The following is a 23,839-nucleotide window of genomic DNA, read 5'->3' as shown; positions in this document are numbered from 1 at the left end:
CATTTGCACTCCCTTCCTGCACATACTGCTCACTGTCGCACCTTTTACACTAGACAAAGATTATGTTTTTTATTTTGTCCACAATTTTAAAAAACTTAACATTTCTGTTCAGCCAGGAATGTTTTAATATTAGTTAGAAATTCCTGAAAACATTTTTATTTTCTGCAAAAAAAGTTCAGTACTTTTAGCAATTATTTTCACTTCTCAATAAATTGGAAACCTGCAAACATTTATTAATAACACACGTCAATATGAAAAGGCAACGTCCATTACAAATATACATCATCTGAATAAAAGTTCATTCCAATGAGTGATCGCGCAATGCCGCTGCAATCTACGGCTACCGTCAAACAAAGGTTGGGTGTAGATCCTCTTTAAAATTTACCGTAGGTCGGGAGCTGGTATGATGGGTTGACCAACCTTTTAGGTAATCTGCAGACTCTGTCTCTGTTTCGCTGGTCTCACAAATTTGTGGAAAGCATAAATCGCAGTACGGTCGGTGACAGAGGCAAAAAGACTCTTCAGAGCTACTAGAGTCCGACTCAGAGAAAGGAGATTCCGATCGGAACCCCAATGGTTCATCCGGTCCCACATGACTCCAGTTTGTAATTTGACTAGGCCGTCTGGAACCGTGTGGTTCATCGGATAACTTGGAAATCCAAAGGCCAACATTTTCATGGGCCCTCATTCTTTCCATTGGAACACCTAGCTCCATCTTATTGGTTGGAGAAGACGATAAATATAAATCATCATCATCGTTATTGTCATCCAGTCTTATCTCATCTTTGTGATTTAGATTGTCCTCCATGTGTGAGGTTGCATTATCATATCTTTCTCTAGCACCTGGGTTTATGAACCATTGTTCAGCCTGGGGCATTTCCCTAGAGAAATGAGAGGGATGTCCAGCATTCCTATGTCTGTGTAGAAGTCCCCTTCTTCTTCGAGCCATGGTTGGGGAAAAGGTAAAGCTAAAATTCCGTAACCCTTCCATAGATTGCCCCATTGGCTCCCTGTGGATGCTGTGGCTGGAACGGCGCTGTTTCCCAGGGGATAAGTGACAACCTCCCGACAAAGTTTCAAAACTAAGTTCCCTGAGGATTTCCTGCAGCTTCTCGCAGCTCACATAGTTCACTTTTTTCGATAACCGTTCCATAGGCTCACATGTGCTGTTTGGCCTTTTGTCTCTGCACTCACTTTGAGGTTTGGAAATGCTGTCCATGAAGCTCACATGTTTGGTGATTGTGGGCATTGCAGCCTCTTTTTTTGGTACAGAGCATTCGGAGGTCTGAAGAACTTTGTCCTTTGATTCCTGGGGGTCTTGCTTCGGGGGCCGGGTGTTTTCAACATTTACTTTTTAAGCACTTTCTTCTTGGGGACCCTTGTCTGGGTTTGTTACAGGGTCCATGGCTTTGTCCTTTGTCTCAGGGCTACTTGCCTTGTTGGTGGTCTCGTCAGAAGAAACCGTTTGCTGCTGAATGGCCAGTGTAGAAGCAGACAGGGGGGACACTTCTGTGATCTCTACGCTGCATTCTGATTTTAGGAGTTGCACCAACTTTTCCTTTGCGTTGACCACTTGCTCCTGTAGACTGTCAATCACTGCGTTTTTCTGTGGGGCAAAAATATGGGAATTAGTGGCCATCAGAAGTCTGGTGTAGGTAGCTTTTGGCACAAGAGAGGGACATTTTAGCACTTGGTAAAGGCAGTATAACCTGACATGGGTTGTAGTACTTCCCTCAACTAGAAAATCCTTTAAAGCAACCTCTTACTATTCCAATGTGTAAAAAAAAAAAACAAACAGATTTGAACAATTCCAACCCTGTTAAAGTGACCTTGTGGTTTGCGCTGCTTCATTATAAGACAGGAGGGTGGATGAGGGAGTAATTTTCCATCAGGTTAGAAAGGTAAGTGGGACAAGAGCTGTGGAGGGATTTGTGTATCAGGTAGGTATTTGTGTATCAGGTAGGTAGGTGGGGGAGGAGCTGTGGAGGGACTTGTGTATCAGGTAGGTAGGTGGGACAAAAGCTGTGGGGGGATTTGAGGGCAAAGCACAGGAGATGAATTTGATTCTAAGGTGGAATTGAAGCCAATACTACAAAGATTACTGTTTATACATCACCTAGGGTAGAGACAAGTGAAATATGAGGTAACAGGTGTGCATGGGGTCATTACCTCCGTCAGCAGACGTCTCATGGATGTATTTTCACCCAACAGGTGGTATATCTGGTCCTCGCTGTACATGGACCTCATGCTTTTGCTGGGACTGTTGAAATATTTGGCCATGTGGACGGTGGTGTGACTGGGCTCTTCTTTAAATCGACTCCATTGCAGCAGCTGGTGGAGAACATGGAAAATATTCACTGGATGTTTCAGATGGATGATACTGTTTACAGTGTATTTACCCCAATCACTGATATCTAAAATCTTTCAGTTCTGCAGCAATCAAATAATCCCTGGTGACCGGCCATGATAATCCTAGTTCAGTCCTTTCTGTATTGAAAAAGCTTATATTGATTTCCCTGCACTTTGTGAGCTTGTCACAATGTACATTAGATGCTGCAGCAAAAACACACTTATTTCCTGCCAGAAGCACATCCAACGTCATCAGTAGCTTTAATGCAGCCTGCTTTTACACGTAATTTATATCAGTTTATACAAACACTTTCCATCCATCTGTTAGTGGCCCTGTCTGTCTACCAAAGTTTAAAACTCATTGTGGCCCCTGAGCTAAAAAGTTTGCTCACCCCTGATCTAGCCACTGTCTTCTCAGCTTGATTGTCCCTGGCCCTTCCTTCATTTATTCAGTCATGAAAGCTTAGTATCACATGTGGGCACTACAAACGTTTCCTGTTTTCAGCCAATACCGAGCCTCCCCTCCTACATACCGGGATCTGCCTGCATTGTATAGAGAATCACAGACACACAATGGCTCTACAATCAGAATGACAGCTATAGGGGAACTGCAGTGTCATTTTTCAGTGCGTACACATTAAGTTAGAACATATTCTGCCTTTTTCTTTATAATCAGAGATTTCTTCAATCATATACCCATAGAAAACATTTTGTTTATGTCTCTACTTCTCCCCACAGCGCATTTCCTTGGATCCATGCCTTGGCATATGGCACACAAAGATTATTTTAGGGCAGCCCATCATGAACTAGTCATGTATGAGAAACAACAGAAGGTTCATTTTCAATTTATAATATTAATGGTTGCAATTTTCCCTCCTTTATTACCTGTGGAATGAAGATGAGACAGTTGATGGTGGTGGTACAGATGAGTATACTAGCAGAAGTCACTCCATAGACCAAGTTAGGCCAATTGTAGAAGAATCGAGTGACTAAGAGCACCACTGCCGTGCCTACAAGCACAAGCGTGGTGCCAACCATGATAACCAAAGACTGGTTAACCGGAGGGGTGCTGATATTCTTGGTCAGGCCAGCCAAGTAAGTTCCGTAGACCAGGAGAATACCCTAAAATGTGCAAGAAAACTTGGTCATAAATATTGTATAACAGAACATTATGGATTTTGAGGACCAATATTTAGTAAACTCTCTGCAAGTCAATACTGAATTTGTAAGCGTGCAGACTCACCATTCAAACTTTTAATTTTGGTATAATTCAAAAATTTTAATTTTGGTATAGTTTTAAGTAGAAGCATGGCCACTCATAAAAAAACAAATTGCTGTGGAACTTAGATTATAAATACTGAATGAACCACAGTGTGCAGATTCCTTTTGTGCCACCAAATCAGCTCTGACCCTCCACAATGTGGACTCCACATGACCTCTGAAGGTGTCCTGTGCTATCCGGCACCACGACCCAATCGGTCTGCTCCTCTGACTTCTCCTAATGTACCTTGCTGCCCATGCCTATGATCTTAAAGAAAACATATTCATCTGATCCGATCCAGTTCTGGCACTCACATGTCTATTGTAGGTGCTTTTATCAATGAACAGGGGTCAGCACGGGGATTCTGACTCATTTGGGCTTTGTGTACCCAAACTGTAATGCACTGTGTGTGTTATGCATTATGTATTTTTTGCTACAGTATGTTGGATCAGACCAGACTGCTACATCAATGAGACACAAATGGGGGTGGATTTGGCACATTTAGAGAAGGTAAGGGGTGTTTTTTCTGTGTATTTTAGGGGCCATAAAACTGGTGTAGATTGTCATATTGGAGTCTTTAGTTTCAATTAAAATACATGTGAAACATCACACAAAACACACAATGCAATTTGTGCTACATGAAATGAACAATCTGAGGTTTCAGATGCACAGTTTGCACCAAAATGCACCAAAATGCACAGTTGTGATCAAAGAATCACTCCCATGTTAAAGAGTATTTACTAAGGATTAACCAGCAGACAATTATTACCTGGCTGGTAGATCCCTATTATTATTACTATACAGTATTTATATAGCGCCGACATATTATGCAACGCTGTACAAAGTCCATAGTCATGTCACTAGCTGTAAGCCTCAAAGGGGCTAACAATCTAATGTCCCTACCATTGTCATATGTAAATACCACAGCCTAAGGTCAATTCTTTTTTGGAAGGGGAAGCCAAATAACCTAACTGCATGTTTTTGGAATGTGGGAGGAAACCGGAGTACCTGGAGAAAACCCCTTGCAAACACAAGGAGAACGTGCAAACTCCATGCAGATAGTGTCCTGGCGTAGATTTGAACCTGGGACCCAGTGCTGCAAATGCTGGAGTGCTAACCACTGAGCCACCGTGCTGCTGTCCTGGTAGAACAGGATCTGCCGAACCCAACAAGGACACACAAACACACCGTTCAACCTCTATACCACTACTGACTGCTAAATCTGCTATAACACACTGGGAACTTTATTAATCCAATTTATTTTCTCATCTATACTTTTACCTTGAAGCCCAGCAACAGGGTGACCCAGAAATCTGCATGGAGGGATGAGCAGGACAGCATTTTTGTTACAGCGCAATGTGTTCCTTTCTCAGCAGCCTGCCAATGATGAAGGAGAAAATGAAATTGTGAATAAATTGTGAGTAAATTGTCAATATTTTGATTGCAGAGAACAACTGTCTGTCTGCCCTGGGTACCAATAATTTGGAAGAAAAAAACATTGGGCCTGTTTTCTTAAAGATCTCCAAGACTGGAGAAGACTATTAAGGGAGAACCTGGGTGACCCAGCAAATTTGCTGTTAGTTGGCAAATATTTTAAACCTTAGACCATATGCATTAGTAGTAAAGACTGAAAGAATCAATCCTGTAGTGTTTGGGGCGAGTACAGGTCAATTCATACCAGTGATAGTAATCACTGAACCTCTTCTCCTTGGAGAAAAGACATATAAGGGGGGATATGATCACCCTGTATAAATATATAAATAGTCCATATAGAGAACTGTTTTCCCGAATATTCACTTTAATGTCTGTACAAAGCACATGGGGCGCTCTTTGTGTCTGGAGGTTTAATCTTTGTGTTGGAAGTTTAATCTCTGGATAAGGAAGGGATTCTTCACTGTAAGGTCTGTGAAAATGTGGAATCGGCTCCCTCAGGAAGTAGTTTCAGCAACTTCTATAGATTGCTTTAAGAAAAAGCTGGATGATTTCTAGAAGCACAGAATATACCTGGAGATTAAGGATTTAAAGTAAAAATAACAGAGACTGCTGATCCAGGGAACATCCGATTGCCTCATGGAATCAGGAAGGATTTTTTCCTCTGTTGGAGCAAAATGTACCTGGGGTTTTTTTGCCTTCCTCTGGATCAACTATGTTCATAGAGTTTTATATCTGGGATATGATTATTTACCTGGTGGGTGAACTTGAGTGACTTAACTAACTTTGTTACTATGTAACTGCCTTCTAAAAATCTTTTTGCCAAGCTAGTCATAAACATCTATACATTGTGTAGTAGAATGGACGGTAATGTGAAATTCAGAGGGCATTCAGCATTCTCTACCTCAATTTCACCTGGATAAAGAAATGTAAGGGTGCGGATAGATCCATGAGTACAGATTCATGAATTTGGGATCCAGGCCCGGTGTGTCCTGTAAGGAATTGGTGGGCCAGGCATTCTGTTGCACTTTCAGGCCAGAAAGTGAAGATGGCTAGGAAGCACCTGGCTAATAATAATAAAAGAGCACCTGTCATTGAGGCTGGGAGAGTTGGAGGCTGAGACCAGGTGGCTCAGGTGAACAGGCTGCATGCCAAGAAAGGGAAAGGGCTGCCAAATTTTAGGTCCATAGGACCAATACAGCATCATGGAGAGGGCCGGGAGGCTAAATTTTTTTTTTTTTTTTTTCTGTCGTGATGTGATGACTCTGATCTCCTGCAAGGGAAACCATGGATATTTGTTTTGTATTCATGTGAATAAATATGGGCAGAGTGCCATTAAATTGGAATTGGAGTCAATAAGTGGAATTGGAGTGCCAATCCCTCACAATTCAGCAGCAATGCAATATTCATACCCTGTCATGTGCACGTTTTGTATGATTTCTCTAGCTACCAATGTAACATGCATATTGGGTTATAGGAGGTGGGGGAATACTAGCACATCATGCATTTTTATTAGACAAGTTGTCAGATTTATGGCTCCTTGTTTAGATATTATAAAACTACCGTGAGCATTGTGTTCGGTATCCTTGCTGATGGATCCATGAAGGGTGTGTTTTGTATATTGATTCAGGAATTGTCAGTCTATGACAGACGGGTAATCAGATGGAATAATTGCAGATTACTGTAGCCAATATCATCATTTTCCACTTTAACAAATGCCATCTGAGCCGAAGATAAAGCTCTTCAATCATAAAAGTGCACATTACTTGCTCAATGGGGAGCTTTAGCTCTGACTCAGCTGGAAGGACTTCTGTAGAGACGACTACATGCATTGTATAATGTGTGAATGGTAAAAATCTAAATTCAAGTTGTAACTCTAAAACAATAAGAGAATGTTCAAAGGGGATGGGGGGGATGCAAAACCCAGCAGTGAAATCCTTTGATATGCAAAGAGAGGAGAAGTAACTTTTGGCTGTGCAGACGCTTTAGGGTAACAGTCACTGATATCATATAATAGGTTTATCATATTATAATGTCTTTGGGTTCACACCTTAATACTGGCACTGAGATTGTGGGTGCAAACGACTGGGTCAGACAACACCCAGGATAGTAGCAGCACGGAGTCAATAAATAGAAGGGCGGCCTGTAGTCCCAGCAGCGTCAGGTCCTTTATAATCTGCAGGATGACAAAAGAAGTCAGAGATATATCTTAAGAGGACCTGTCTGTGCACTCTGTCTTATTCCTGGTACACAGAGCAAAGCTTTACAAAGTAGTCACATAACTGAACACAATATTGGTGAACGCTTTTTATATCTGTTGCTGGTTTGGCACTTCATATTGGGTTCAGGTGGTTATTACTATTATTAAACAGTATTTATATGGCACCAATATATTAGGCAGCGCTATACATTAAATAGGTGTTGCAAATGACAGATAGATACAAACAATGAAACAGAGGATAGGACCCTGAGCCGAAGAGCTTACAATTTAAGAGGGGGGTGAAATATGGAATGGTGAGTTAGTTGTCAGGGTTTAAGAGACAGAAGAAGGCGGCTAGGTGAGGATGAAGCATTGGGTTTTGAGTGCTCTTTTAAATGAGCAGAAAGTAGCAGCAAGCCGAATAGGATGAGGAAGACCATTCCAGAGAGTCGGGGCAGCTCTAGTAAAGTCTTGGAGCTGTGCGTGTGATGAGGTTATGAGTGAAGAAGTCATCAGTAGGTCATTGAAGGAGTGTAGAGAGCAGCTAGGGGAGTATTTTACTTCAGGTCAGAAAGGTAAGTGGGTTACGAACTGCTGGGGGATTTGTGTATCAGGTAGGTAGGTGGGACAAGAGCTGTGTAGGGATTTGAAGGTAAAGCACTGGACGTTACTTTGATTATAAGGTGAAATGGAAGCCATTGAAGAGAACTACAAAGAGAGGCAGCAGAAGAGGAGTGGTGGGAAGGCTGTGTAGCAGGTAAGTATATGGGTAGGTAGGTGGGAAGGCTGTGTAGCAGGTAAGTAGGTGGGAAGGCTGTGTAGCAGGAAGGTGTATAGGTAGGTAGGTGGGAAGGCTATGTAGCAGGTAGGTAGGTGGGAAGGCTGTGTGGCAGGAAGGTGTATAGGTAGGTAGGTGGGAAGGCTATGTAGCAGGTAGGTAGGTGGGAAGGCTGTGTGGGGTAGGTAGGTGGGAAGGATGGATGAGTCTGGCTGCAGCTTTCATAATAGATTGTAGAGGAGAGAGTCGGGTTAGTGGAATACCAGAGAGGAGGAGGTTACAGTAGTCCATATGAGGGATAAGTGTATCAGGATCCTCCAGCAACGCAGGAGTAAGTCTGTTTATAAAGCTGAATATTCCCTTTATGTTACAGATGTGGCATCATGTAATGCAATGCACATATTTTTAGCAAAATCTCTTCAACATTACAGAACAAGTTTGATTGAATGTAACAGACTTATAGCAGCTTTTTTTTTCAACTTTTTGCATAGGGGAATCCCTAAAAGACCTTTCAGGACTTCAGCAATACCGATAAAATTCTACAGATCACAGTATATTAGTGCGCTGGTCAGTGGGAAGAATTCCTCTTACATTGCTGGCCATTGGGAAGAATGTCACCCTTACACATAGCCAAAAACATCATTGGTGTCACTTATACTGACCGGAGAGGTGCAAACTGCTCATTGCTCAAGGTACCCCCAGCAACCTCTGGAGGAACCCTGGATGGGAAACAATGAGCTATACCATGACCTGAATGAATGATTACCTTCACAGACTAAGGGTATGTAAACCCAAAAGCTTGGATAAAAGACTTCCTATTGAGGGTGACAAAGATGGAAGGTTGATCTAGCCCACTTGTCACCACCATGCACACACTCCTATTGGTGGTGAACTTTTCCCTACACTTGATGTGATTTCTACCACCCCCTGTTAGTAGCCCACATTTCAGGAGGCAGTGCTAGTTTAATGACTGCCATATCAAAATACCAGGGGCCACATACACAGCCAATAAATACATTTGGTAAAGCCATAATATCAGGAATCAGATCAAGCTAGACTAGATTAGCACTGACCAAAGAATTCTTATTTCGACTTTGGGCCCCTTCATTTAACAACAACTTTTTACTACTTAAAGTAAAACTCCTACGTGCCTGTGTGGGAGTGACGCCACCCCGGCAGGGCCAATGAGGACGGCCAAAGATTGTCTTGGGGGGCAGAGAAGAAGGATGGTGGCACCCAGTGGATAGGTAAGTCACGAGGGTTGGGAGAAAATAGACTTTATTTTGCTGATATTGTTTTGCAAAGCATTTTTTTCCCCATGGAATGTATAAGTAATGTGAAGTTAATAAGTAACAAATGGAATGAAAATAAACTATAAAAGTGTTAGGTAAGGTAAAAAGTGAAGATGAAAAAAGAGCTATGAGGAGGTCACAGTTATTTGGGCTTTAGTGTTAACGAAAGGTAAATAAGGAGTTAAATAAGAATACATTTTATTTAAAAAAAAAAAGTCTTATCGAACCATTAAGGTTTTTTTTAAGTAATGTTATCTGAATCTGAAAGGTCACACTCCTGTAAAAACATTAATATAATGACACTTTACTTAGTTACATTGTATCTACTAATTGATACTTGTAGATGATCTGTAAGGCTAGGTACACACGTGCAATAATTATCATTAGAGAACAATTAACAACCGATCAACGATTATATTGAATGATCATATTGTTCATGATTCTGTACATGCTGAAACAATACGATCGTTCAAATATAATCCACCAATAATGTACACATGCTCGATACGATCGTTTAAATGATGCAAGAAGTGACATTTACAAAAGAAAGTGTATCACAGAACAATCCACGATCACTGAATGACCGTACACACAATAGATAGCAAACGTTCGTCGTCCAATCAGATCCGCCGGGACAGTCGTTCATTTTCAGCGACATTCCTCGTTTGTCGTCATCGTTGACCAGGCGTTGTGCACTTTTGTTTATTAACGATCATCGGCCGATGGGTTGTTAATTGTTCGTTTGCAGCGATAAATATTGCACGTGTGTACATTGCCTAAGTGTTCAGTACACAGCGATTCACCTATCATTGCAGCACCCATAGGAAGCCACAGTCTAATATCCACATTGTAGAGACTTATGGGATGTTCTAAACACCATCAATATACAATAAATGGCCAGATTTGTCGGGCAGAATGAAAGGTGGAACCAGTGACAGCTCTGACAATATGGGGGGGTCGTCTAACTCACCACTCGTTTATTGGGGATGCGATGTGTGAACACACGGTGCAATCTCCAGCTCTTCCCCAGCAATGGTCCAAATATCAGGGACACCCCAATGTAAAGGAGGCTGATCCTCACCTAGGACCCAAGACATACATAAATCAATCAGAAAATACAATGCAGCAGTCTATGATGACTGCGGTGCAAGAAAGTGCAGCTAAAAGTCATAGGGATCAAGAGAAAATTTTTTATATATATATATATATCAGTAGGAACTGCATTGTGATGCTTGTTTTAATATATTATACTATTATTACTATATGTATATTTATGAAAACTGGAAGGGAAGGGGCTGTGATGTTTTTATCCACATAAGAACAAAGATTTCTTCCTTGTCTTGCTATAGGTGCAGACCTTGTCCATGGAAGGTGCATCGATCACTCACCTGGATAACGATGTGTATGAAGGGGACGGATTCCTGTGCAGAAAACATGAATGCACTGATGTACACGAGAAGACTGCCCAGCAGGATGACCAGGTTCAGGTTGGGGCTGGACATCTTTACTATCCTGAAAAATGACAAATAATCTCAATGTTATACAACTCCATTGCGTCATTTAAAAAAAAAAACAGATGTAAAATGTACAAGGTGTGTGTGTGTCAAGCTGTGTGTGTGTGTGGTGGTTAGTGAGGGGTGGTTAGTATATCTGTAGTGTTCCTGCTGACATTAAAAAAAATCACATTTTGAAATATTCTTTGCATCTCATTAAAAAAAAACATGCCTGGAAGCTATTTCAGGCCTAGCTGATGTTTTATACTTTTTTATCTCTATATAATGATGTATTGCCTCCAGTGCTCTGTGCTGGCGGAGCTGAGTAATAGCCACGCCCCTCAACTAAAATGTCCCCACACACGTCACGAGTGCATTGGGTCTATCCATGATGCCTGTTGGACTGCATGGTCATATTTACCCCCCATGTACTACTAACTAGAGGTAGGGTTGTTAGTACAATGTCTATTTAATTTTCTATTTAATTTTATTTAATTTATTTCTTTGACATCAGTTGTGTTTTAAACATTTGCAGGGATGGATGATTTAGAAATGCTACAAAAATATGATAAAGGCCTTGGGCACACAACCCCTGGGCATCGTGTGATTCTCTTGGTTCAGCCTATCCCACAGCTGGTACCTGTTCTGCCGGAAGTGCACAGTGAAAATGACAAAGATGAGACACAAAAGGAGTCCGCAGGTGAGTAGAGATCCCAGGATTCCCTGCAAGGCTGCTGAGATCTGTGTTCTGTTAGAGGCCTGTAGAGGGAGACACTGAGTATTACCCCAAAGTCAAGTACATTGGACATGTTTGTAACAGTCATCTGGGTCCCGGGAAGATGCAAGGCTTGTCAAGTTTGCAGCCTGTGCAATTTTATTACTTCTGCATTCGGGGTATGGACTACTGACCCCTGCACTCTGTATTGCATACTACGTATAGGTGCGTGATTACAGTACGAAGCCTTATGATTTATTAAACAAAGTTACTTTAATACCACAATCACGTAATACCAAAATCCACAATTTGCATAACCATGTAGTGCCCAGAATCATTACTTTCTAAGGATCCCCATTGATTGCCCCTGATGCTGAGCCCAGAATCTGCCAGCTACCCTAATATTCCGTCCTCCATCCTGGACCAGCCTTTGCAATCTGGGCACCAAAGATAATTTTACTCAAGTGTACATACTAAGATTGGTATTAGAAGAGCCAGCCAATCAGATCACAGCTTTAAATGGGCCAACCACTTGGATGGTAAGGGACATTACTGCAGATTTCACCTTTGTGTGAGGAGTGGAGGCAATATTTACTAAAAGGAGATTCACCATTAGGATCCCCAAAACACTTGTGGTTCCCCTAAATCTCATCAGTGATATCAGTGACAGTTTTTCAAAGGTATTCCTCTTAAATACCATTCAACGTACATAAATTCCTATTTTGATGGACCCCTTATCATCTATATGGAGTAATAATTACATATTAGGCTTACATTCCATACAGGATCACATTAAAGATGGCGGCACTCACCTTGGACACATGGCACAGCTCCTGCAGGACCCCCAGTGCCTCCATTTTGTCCAGAGTTGTCTCTATGTGACTCTGGGGGAGGGTGCTACAGTTCAGGGGGGGCTCCATATCCTGAGCCCTTCTTGAGCGTCACCTAATACCATCCAATATCTGATGCACCCCTTGAGTCATGGAGACTCCACATCCAACCAACCCCAGTTATAGATGCCAACCTAGAGGTGGTTGGGTCATTTCATTCTCACCGACCAATCACGGTATATATTTAGAAAGTAAAATCAGATCAGACTTCCTCATTTCAGCAGATCCTCCTTTTTAACTTTCAGAAGAAGGTTCAGAAGATCTCAGGATGGTCACTGCAAATAAAAAGAAGAAAAGTGGGCTGTGTACTGGGGTAGCTGGTTCAGTTAAATAAAAGAACTGCAGATGTGATACAATAAAAGTGTTATTACAGAATGATACTGAGCAGGATTTTACAGCTTGTGGGAAACTTGTTCAAACAGATCTGTGTTCTTCATCACTCGTCATCATTGTTTTGTGTGAGCTAAGCCGAGCACTGGTATGGTGCAGGGGCAATTGTTCCAGCATTCGATATGGCAGGGCTGACTTATTAAGGATTAAATTAGTGTTATGGGGTAAAGCGAGAGGTGAGGGGTTTGGGTAATTTAGATCTAAGAGATCTACTTTAATACATGTATGAATGCTTATTTAGAACTGATATTCTTTTACATCTTTTTATGTGATTGGCAGCAGTCAGGGTGTTTCTGTAACACCAGAAAAAGTGCCCCAGGATCTTCATATTACAGACAGCTCAGTAACATGTGGGTGAGTGCCAAGCCTTTACTCCTTGTACTAATCTCTTAGCTTTGGCTTTAGTGTACTGTCCAGGGCTATTGTAAGCGCCAAGGATTCATTGTAAGGGTTAAAGTTAGTTTTAGGGTTCAGGTGAGGGTAGTAGTAAAACCAAGCAATGCTTGCAAAAGAAGGTGTGAATAGTTAGTTAGGTAGGTGTGCAAAGGAGAATGTTAGGTAGGTGTGCAAAGGAGAAGGAATAATTCATTCTCCAGCTGCCAGAACAAAGCAAAACTTGCAGAAGTGGTCTACATCTGACACTTTCAGATGTGTCTGCATCTTCAGCTGCATGCTGTGGCTTTGTACACTGACCCCTAAGTCACTACAGAACATATATAAATCCTGCTTAATAATAATAATAATAATAATATTAATAATAAAAATAATAATAATAATGACATTGAATCTTGTTTTATAAAAGTTTTTTGTGCCTTCCTCTGGATCAGCCGTGCGTACAGGTTTATATCAGGAATATCCAGGTTATCTGGTATGTTTAATTCCCAGGTGGTTGAACTCGATGGACTTGTGTCTTTCTCCAACCTTACTAACTATGTAACTATATAATTATCTCTGGAAGACTGCAGGGTATGGCAGTGCAGGCAGCAGGAGGGTTAAGGGTTAAATGTTTCTTTGACATGCACTGTATGGGTTTTTTAAAAGTAGCCATGGGGAAGTTAGGGTATGGTTACGGGTTAGGTAGACTTTTGTTCTTTTTATTTTTTTGGTGTTAAAAGTTCCCTGATGATAACTAGCAATTCTTCTGTACCCTGCAATACTGGAAATTGTTCTGTAACTTTTTACAGAAACTGCTAAACCTTCTCATTGGTCCCTGATGAAGCTCCAATTATAATGTCTCCACCACTATCGCTGGAAATGTAACCTAGGGCCCTATTATAGTAAATGCTAACCATAGAGAAACTGTGTTGGGTTTATGTATATTCTGGTTGCAAATCTAGTATTGGCTGCAGAGATGCTTTTCCTGCTCTTGCAATTCTACAAATTGCACACAAGATGGCAGCATAACACAGACAATACATTTAGCTGAATGATGCTCAGAAGGGGAAACATTGGGATTGTTGGCAGCAGCTGCAGGGATCAATTGTTACTCCAGTGTTATCTGCTTAGGTCTGAACTCCAAGAAGCTCCTAAAGGTACTTTAAGTTGGATCTTCAAATACTCTGCAGAACAATTTCTGGCATGCCTATATACAGCTAAAAAATATACAGCAATGGTATCATTTTTCAGGAACTCTTCACATTTTATCATTAAAACTTTGTCAGTCTGCTGAAAGAGGATGAAGCATTTCTTCTATCTCCTCTACTCAAGTGTTCAGCATAAACTTTAATGTAAATTTGCATAAAGTCACAAACTGAAGGGAAATTATTAAGAAAAAGCTGCATTCCACCACCATGCCATGGACAATCCTATATCCTGCACCACCATGCCATGGACAATCCTATATCCTGCACCACCATGCCATGGATAATACTATGTTCTGCACCACCATGCCATGGACAATCCTATGTTCTGCACCACCATGCCATGGACAATCCTATGTTCTGTGCCACCATGCCATGGATAATCATATATCCTGCACCATCATGGCATGGATCATCATATATCCTGCACTACCATGCCATGGATAATCATATATCCTGCACTACCATGCCATAGATAATCCCATGTTCTGCACCACCATGCCATAGATAATCCTATGTTCTGCGCCACCATGCCATGATTAATCATATATCCTGCACTCCCATGCCATGGACAATCCTATATCCTGCACCACCACGCCATGGATAGTCCTATATCCTGCACCACCATGCCATGGACAATCCTATTTCCTGCACCACCATGCCATGGATAATCATATATCCTGCACTACCATGCCATGGATAATCAAATATCCTGCACCACCATGCCATGGACAATCCTATTTCCTGCACCACCATGCCATGGACAATCCTATTTCCTGCACCACCATGCCATGGATAGTCCTATATCCTGCACCACCATGCCATGGATAATCATATATCCTGCACTACCATGCCATGATTAATCATATATCCTGCACTCCCATGCCATGGACAATCCTATTTCCTGCACCACCATGCCATGGATAGTCCTATATCCTGCACCACCATGCCATGGATAGTCCTATATCCTGCACCACCATGCCATGGATAATCCTATATCCTGCACTACCATGCCATGGATAATCATATATCCTGCACTACCATGCCATGGACAATCCTATTTCCTGCACCACCATGCCATGCATAGTCCTATATCCTGCACCACCATGCCATGGATAGTCCTATATCCTGCACCATCATGCCAAAGCCCAACCTATACACTCATCCATAATGATATGGGCTACCCTATGTACATCACCATAATGCCAAGGAATATGGTATATTCTGTGCCATAATGCCATAAAGCATCCTATGTACTGTACTACCATGCCATGGATAATCCCATGTACTGCTAAAAAATGTCACAAACAATTCTATTGTTCCATTAGGCCATGGACCATTCAATGCACTGCTCCTGTATGCCATGGACCATTCAATGCACTGCTCCTGTGTGCCATGGACCATTCAATGCACTGCTCCTGTGTGCCATGGACCATTCAATGCACTGCTCCTGTATGCCATGGACTGTTCAATGCACTGCTCCTCTATGCCATGGACTGTTCAATGCACTGCTCCTCTATGCCATGGACCGTTCATTGCACTGCTCTTGTATGCCATGGACTGTTCAATGCACTGCTCCGCTATGCCATGGACCGTTCATTGCATTGACAAAAATATGTACACCTTCATACTGCAACTGTTATGCAACTGTTAATGTTATGTATTCTAGCACCATGCCATAGACAATCCTATCTACTCTTCCATCATGCTATGAATATTCCCATCTACTGCACCCCCCTGCCATGGGTAATCCAAGGCACCCCACCACCATGCCATCCTACGTACTGTGCCATGATCATGCTATGGTCCCCCGAGTCTTCGGTTCTTACTGGCTGCACTGCTGTGTATCATCCATGTGTAGCTGGCACCGTCCCAGGCCCGGCATGACATACAGGGAGCAGAGCGGATGATTTGCGCTCTTTCTAAGGTGACTCAGATAGTTTTGCCTTAACACGTCCTCATTATTTCCTCCGTTCTTCTGCTGAGGTGTTAAAAAGTAAGAAAAATATTAAATCCCATCCAGCTTATAAAACCTGCCGTGACGAAAAGGAAAAACTTCTCTGACAACATGAAAGATATCTTAATGCAATGAATGCCTTGGGGCATTGGAGACCATGTGACCCGGCATTGGAGGTATGTGAGCCAACCCTAACCATAGTAAGGGCAAATCGTCTGGGGGTTGTAACTTTCCGGGGTATAATAAGCCTAAATCCTAACTATAGGACCTCTATTAGGACACCTGAGGCTCCCAGTCCATACTTGTTCTGGGTCAGTGACGCCATGAATGACTACCAGCCCAGGTAAAACACACCCAGGGCTGATCTGCATGGTAGGCACATGCCCAGAGGTGCCTGTGGTGGCTGCACAAACCCCACCTTTCCCCTATCTCTGCACCAGTTGCCCCTTCCTGATTATTGCTACCAGAGTTGCCCCCCCCCCTTGCACAGACTGGAAGCCCCCATAGTGCAGGGGTACAGCAGCACTGGAGAGAGCCCGACCCTAAATTCCAGCATGAAGGTCAGATCCCAAACTGCTGGGAAGTAGAGAGATGGAATCATGGAAAAAAACTGGGGAAACCTGGCTGGTTCTGGAAGAACTGGCAAAGGCAGGTTGGTAAAAACATATTGAACAGCAATGCCGCAGTGCTGGGGGCTTAATGCTAAAATGGGGGTGGGATTAGGGGGCATTACTGGGATTAGAGGGCATTGCTGGGATGGGGGGTATTGCAGGGCTGAGGGAGTATTGCTGTGATGGAGGGGGGGCATTGCTGGGATAAGGGGGTAATCCTGGGATGAGGGGACATTGCTGGATCGGGGGACTTTGCTAGGGTGAAAGGGTAACCCTGGCATGGGGGGTATACCTGTGTTGGGGGCTATTTCGAAACTGAGCATGTATTGCTGGGATCAGGATGGGCATTGGTGGGTTGGGGTCATTACTGGGATAAAAATAATCCTGAAATGGCGATGTTGCTGGGTTGTTGAGGATTCTAGGGATAAGGGGGTAATTCTGGGATGATAGGTGATTCCTGAGTTAGTTGACATTGCTAGGGTAAAAGGGGATAACCCTGGCATGGGGGTTATTGCTGGACTGAGCAGGTATTGCTGGGAATAAAGGGGGCATTGGTGGGTTGCCCAGGGTAGCAGAAATAAGAGGGTAATCCTGGGATGAGGGGGTATTGCTAGGATGGGCGTTGTAAATTTTATTTAAATTGAATTTAAATATTGGGGAGGGGCTTGTCTTGGAGGCGTGACCTTGGTGCCCATGTGCCACACACTACGAATGCCACCATCAGAATGCTCCCCTCCACCCAAGAATGGTGTATGGGCTGCAGGAGATCAACAGCACCAAGGGCAAACCCAGCATTTACTTAAGAAATAATTTTGGGTCAGCCCATAGTCAAGGATATAGAAGAACCTTAATGGACCCTCAGATATTCTGAATGTCAGATCAATCCTTTGCACTTTGTAGCCAATCTACAGGAGACTGTCCAATCAGATCTCAGGAGATTGTCCAATCAGATTGTACAGTTTATGATCGGTCCAGGAGCATCACCCAACCAGAATTAGCTGCAGGTTGCGTCTGTCTTACCTCCCATCATTGGCTGGTCTTCATGGCCGCTGTGGTCGGAGTAACCGGCTGCTCTGAGTATTTGGCGGTGTCCCTGGGATTTTCCTCTGGGCTGATTTTGGTCCCAGCAGGAGATGCCAGGGGCAGAGACGCGTCACATGTCCAGACAACATGGCGTGACCCCAGGGACACCCACCGAGAGCCACATTCATGAACCTGTCAGCTCAGCAGAAAATGCTGACATTTAATTATTGCTCCCCCACCCACAGATCTGCAGCCCTCTGGGACCAGCCCGCCATCCATGGGGTTTATTAAATCTGAAGCTTTGGCGCTTTTCATAGGAGACATCTAGTGCGAGCTTAAAGTGTGTACTTGTATACTTTTTGGCTTTCTTTTTGTTGATCCTGCCAAAAATATTATATGCCGATCCTTTCTTGTGCTGCACACCTATCAGGTACATTTATGCCAGCACCCAATGACCCTCCAATCACAGAAAAGGATCAGGGGCAGCACGGTGGCTCAGTGGTAAGCACTCTGGCATTTGCAGCCACTGTCTGCATGGAGTTTGTAGGTTCTCCCCGTGTTTTTGTGGGTTTCCTTCAGGTACACTGGTCTCCTCCCACATTCCAAAAACATGCAGTTAGGTTAATTGGCTTCCCCCAAAATTGACCTTTAGACCGTATTAAATACATATGACCATGGTAGAGACATTAGATTGTGAGCTCCTTTGAGCGACTGACATGTCTATGGATTTTGTACAGCGCTGCATAATATGATGGTGCTTTATAAATATTGTGTAATAATAATAAATTCTATTTGACGAAGTGAATGACATTGTGAAACTTTCCCCCAACACCTCCTTCTCTGTGATTGGTCACATGTAGAGGAAACCAATAGCAAAGACTTATTTTTAGAGGACCAATCACAGCTCGGCTCATACGGAAAGTGGGTGGGGCTATACAGCACACTCAATATCAATTACTTGTGACTGATTGATTTTAGAAATTTAGAATTAATTTCTGTTGATTCCTCCAAGCAAAAGGACAACAAAAAAATTGTATGGCCGGAGTTGGAAATTCGCTGTGTAATCGTTTGGCGGGCTCGTGCTACTTATCGTCTCCTGAGTGTGCATAACAGCCTTGGGGGCAAAGTTTAGACGTTGTGTCGCTGTCACTGGTTTCTTGTGCCAACATTGAAGATGCGGCATGTAGTGTCCACCTGCTGCCACCAACAGGTGGGAGCAGTAGTGAGCAGATGAGTACGACCCCATGCCACCTGCTGGTAAATATTGAAATACTGGTGCATTAGTTGGGGCCACCAAGCACATAGCAAGGTGCCAACCACCCAGAAAAGCCTATTTCCATCCCCCATTTGAGGAATGTGAACAACTCCATGTCTTATACTGGTATGGCTACTTAGGAGCTGGAAGACAGCACACGTTATCACTGAGAGTTCAGGTCCCAGACAGGGCAAAGGCTGCCAGATTTCAGGGGCCCTAAGACAGTATATTAAAATCTGGATCTGATATAATAAATAAAATCGAAGCAATGGCGCCGTTATGGCCGCCCCATTTATAGAAATGATGGTCAGGTGACTAATCGTTACTGGTGAACCCCAAAATCAATGCGCTCCCCCTCGTTAAATCTGGGATCAGATTTTACAAAATGTGGAGAATTATATTCAGATCATCTCTTCTCTATTATACAATCTGATTGTGTAAGCCGGATGGTAATTGGTCGGCTCGGCTCTGCGGGAAAATCTTGTTGGAAATTCCCACCACTGTCCATCTTTACATCGTATCGCCATCTCTGGCTCCATCAGTGGACTCATTAGGGGCCCAAAGGACCAGAATTAGGTTTTTGGGTTTTTGCTTTCACCCCGTCCTGCCAGACCACCCCATAGTTGCTGCCTCCAGCCCCGGGCCGTGTTTTGCCCCCTGGTTGGTTCTCCTGGTAACACTGAGTGAACTCCACCCAGGACAACAATTGTATTGTTTGGAGATCTCATTACCGAACGTCAATCAGCCACCTGCCAGACACAATGAGCTGCAGCACTTCAATGGCTCCGGGGGAAACTGAAACCTTATCAGAAATCTCTGTCACCAGAACAACACATTGCTACGGCCTAGGGCACCGCTATGCCGGGATGTGCACAGTGTTCTAAATGAGTTCTGATGCCGTTATAAAGGAAACTTCCTAAAACACAAGCCAGATACAGACAAGCAGATCCACGGCCAATTATAAATCCAACCAATCGGATCAATCTGGGAAATCAATCGATTGGAAGCCCCAAAACTCTGCAGATGTGGGGGAGATTTCACCCAGAAAATAAACACCCAGAACTTTGTGAGGTGCAAAGGGGAAAAAAATGGATCTGAGGATTGTACAATCCATCTGATTGGTCAGCAGACCTGAGATAGTTAAAGTATCGCTGACCCAGCGCAGAGATGCCGGCCTGTGATTGGATATCTCTGGACATGTGATGCCAGCAATAATCGTATCGGTTTCCCAACTTGCCGCACGCCACATGTGACCGAAGTAATCCTAGAAGATGAGGCACTGAGAGGACCGCCAGGCTCTGCAATTACCCCCAGGTCTGGTATTACACCCAGGGAGGGCAGGGAACACAGAACCAATCATTTCTGTAAACTTTGCTTTGTTTATACTTTAAATAATTTATTGAAATCTTCTAACTCGATGAAGCAATAATAAACTATGGGAATATTCAATATCCAATCACATGCAGATGAGATGAGTGAGGAGGAATGTGATTGGACGGTTGAATATTCTCATCGATTTATCATGTGATCCTCCCCCACCCACAGGTGACCCCTCTTCCCTGGCTCAGCTCTGAATATTATTAAACAGTATTTATATAGCGCCAACATATTACGCAGCGCTGTACATTAAATAGGGGTTGCAAATGACAGACAGATACAGACAGTGACACAGGAGAAGAGGACCCTGCCCCCAAGAGCTTACAATCTAGTAGGATTTATTATTTGTCTCCTAATATTGATCATCAATCACAACGACAACAATATTATCCACAAACTGACCAATCACATGGCAGTGACTTACCAGGACTCCCAATGGCATGGTGCTGTGACGTCCCTGGGGTGCAATCCCCTGTACCCCTCCAAAGATGATTAATGGGAGAGTCCTCAGCCACTGGTGTCCCCGGTGCTCAGATTCTCCTGAATGTCTCTGGTGTCCCCAGTGCTCAGGTGCTCTCCAATATCTCTGGTGTCCCCAGTGCTCCCCAATGTCTTTGGTGTCCCGGGTGCTCCCTAATATCTGTGGTGTCCCTGGTTCTCAGATTCCCCCATTGTCTGCGGTGTCCCCAGTGCTCAGATGCTCCCTAATATCTGTGGTGTCCCCGGTGCTCAGATTCTTCCCATTGTCTGCGGTGTCCCCAGTGCTCAGGTGTTCCCCAATATCTCTGGTGTCCCCGGTACTCAGATGCTTCCCATTGTTTGCGCTGTCCCCAGTGCCAAGGCGTTCTCCGTGGTCACACGATGCCACTGAAGGTTCCTCTCATCTAAAGTTTCAGGTGAACGCGCCGACGTCCCTGACAGGAAATGAGAAACCTTCTCCCCATCCACCTGTCCTCATCCTCTCCAAATCCACCCTTGGGGACACACCCTGCTACCTGAGGGTGTTGATGTCGTCGTGGAGACCTCGTTGTCACCCACCTGATGCTGCCGGTGATGGCTCTGGTGACAGATATGATCCTGTCTGGCAGGTCCGGGTGATTGATGATTCTCCGCAGCAACAACAAAACACCAACGCTGGGGCGATAGTGAACCCGAAAACAAAAAATCTCATCACAGGTGAGCGCCTACCTGGGGAGTCTGATCTGCAACATTGTACCCCAATATATGAAGGGGATCAGACCTGGGGATCCTGCCAATAACACACTTCCTGTAACAAGCAGCAGCCTTGTCATCCTACAGACTACAGAACACCTCCCCCTCTCCTTATATTCGTCATATAGTGCAGAGGAGTTCTGTAGTCCACAGATGTATAGTGTGACAACTTTGTGCCAGTTGTGCCCCCTGTGTTGTCACCCTGCGCTGTGGAATGCACTGGGAGCTGCTGCTCTCCCATCTGAGCTGTATCTGGGGGTCCCCCCATGGTTGTATTGGGGCCCCAGATGTGGTATGACTACAAGTGTAGAGTGTTCAGCTATTCTGCAGACAGTCGGCTTTTATTCGGAGTTCCCCTTTAAGGCTGGTGTGTAATGTGGTGTCACCTCCCACCTGTCTTGTACAGGGATTAGATTTTGTTGTCACCCACTCTTAAATCCCTAATCGTGTAAATCTCCATCCGTGTGAGGCTCCGTGCTCGTCCGTCATCACCATCCTCATCCCTGACACCAATCTGTCCTGACAGCCCCAGCACTGCACTGTATCTATAGAGGAGCAGCGTTGTCACCCTAAGACAGGAAGTTACTGGCAGGATCAGCAGCTGAAAAAAGCAAACTAAGCCAGCCAACCAAGGACAATCTGAGTCTACAGAACACCTTCCCCTCCCCTCATCTCTATATCATTGGGGGGAATCTGTAGGGTAGCAATGATTACTGATAAAAGTACGGAACAGGCAGAGACCATCTATTTGTAGTCACCATCTATGACACTTCCGACCACTTCCTGTGAGCCCTGGCTGTCATGGACACGCCCCCTGGGATCATACATCACAATGTGGGACCCCCACTAGGAGTGATAGCACTGCGGTGCTCCGGGAGGGGGATGAGGATTGGAGGGTGAACAGCATCTCTATTTCCAGAGCATGAAAATGGCACTGCCAGCTTAAACAGGAAATGAGGTAATTGGCAGGATCAACAGATACATATTGTGAAAAAGGTGACTATTTTTATTAGACAGTAGTTAAATTTTCAGCAGATTCTGGCAATGAACACGCTGACACCTGTATGACCACTAGGGGGTGATAGAATTGACTATCACTGACCACTTCCTGTGAGTCCTGGCTGTCATGGACCGGCCCCCTGAGCTCCACATAACAATATGAGAGCTGCATAGGGAGAGATGTCATCATGGCAGTGCCCTGATGGGGGGATGGGGATCGGAGGGTCGACAGCACTTCCTTTTTGGCATCAGGACTATGGCACTGCCAGCTCAAGCAGGAAATTAGGCCACTGGCAGGATCAACAGGTGAACCAGGTGATTGTTAATAATTGTATAAACTAGCCCTGAACACACTGACATGTATTACACATTTATGGCCACTAGTGGGCAGCAGAATGTTCCATCACTGATCACAATTACTAATATATATGTAATGGTTCTACAGGATCTGTGCATAAAGCGGTGAATATGACATTCACCTACCATTCTCTGGTAAAGGATCTTCCAGGTCCATGTGTTTTCACATGGCAGCGATTGATTCCCCAACAATTGGTGAATGTCAGAGTCACTACTTTACAATTACATTCCAATATATCTAATAAAATTGGCAGACAAACCCCAGTTTTCCCCGTTCTTCTTACATTCCATTGTGTGCTGACCTCCTGCAGCCTCTTTGCAGCCACTTCCTGTCTCTGTGCACTCCAGTGATGACCATGTGGCAATTCTCAGGGTGGGTTTCCTGATGGTCTGCAGATTGTGAGATTCTTTCAACCAGGGATTTTATTCCCCCTCTTACAGTGGATCAAAGCAGCACTGAACCCTGAAAAACCATTTCACATGCCACAGGATTTATAATTCTGTCCGGCAACATTTGTAATTCATACACCTGCCAGGCAGAGAAACACTAGGTGGCAGTGTTGTCACCTCTCCTCCTTTAACCTGCTGACTGGACAATGAAGGACCAATAAGATACAGCTACAGGGTAGTTTTTGGGCACATTATTATGAAGTTTAAAGAAAGCAGCTG

At 43.8% G+C, this 23,839-nt stretch overlaps 1 protein-coding gene across 1 annotated transcript; it reads right to left on the bottom strand.

Moving 5' to 3' along the window:
* Positions 1 to 101: 101 nt before the first annotated feature.
* Positions 102 to 12,576, bottom strand: GPR156 (G protein-coupled receptor 156). The gene is given in 9 exon segments (XM_072398463.1): positions 102 to 1,606; positions 2,170 to 2,331; positions 3,235 to 3,471; positions 4,892 to 4,987; positions 7,092 to 7,217; positions 10,282 to 10,392; positions 10,700 to 10,823; positions 11,445 to 11,563; positions 12,332 to 12,576. Coding segments are annotated over 9 exon segments (2,343 nt in total). The 5' UTR covers positions 12,440 to 12,576; the 3' UTR covers positions 102 to 346.
* Positions 12,577 to 23,839: the final 11,263 nt, after the last annotated feature.

This window comes from Pyxicephalus adspersus, chromosome 1, assembly GCF_032062135.1.
Source record: "Pyxicephalus adspersus chromosome 1, UCB_Pads_2.0, whole genome shotgun sequence".
In the NCBI taxonomy this organism is placed as follows: Eukaryota; Metazoa; Chordata; class Amphibia; order Anura; family Pyxicephalidae; genus Pyxicephalus; species Pyxicephalus adspersus.
This window is presented reverse-complemented; position numbering and strand designations above follow the sequence as displayed.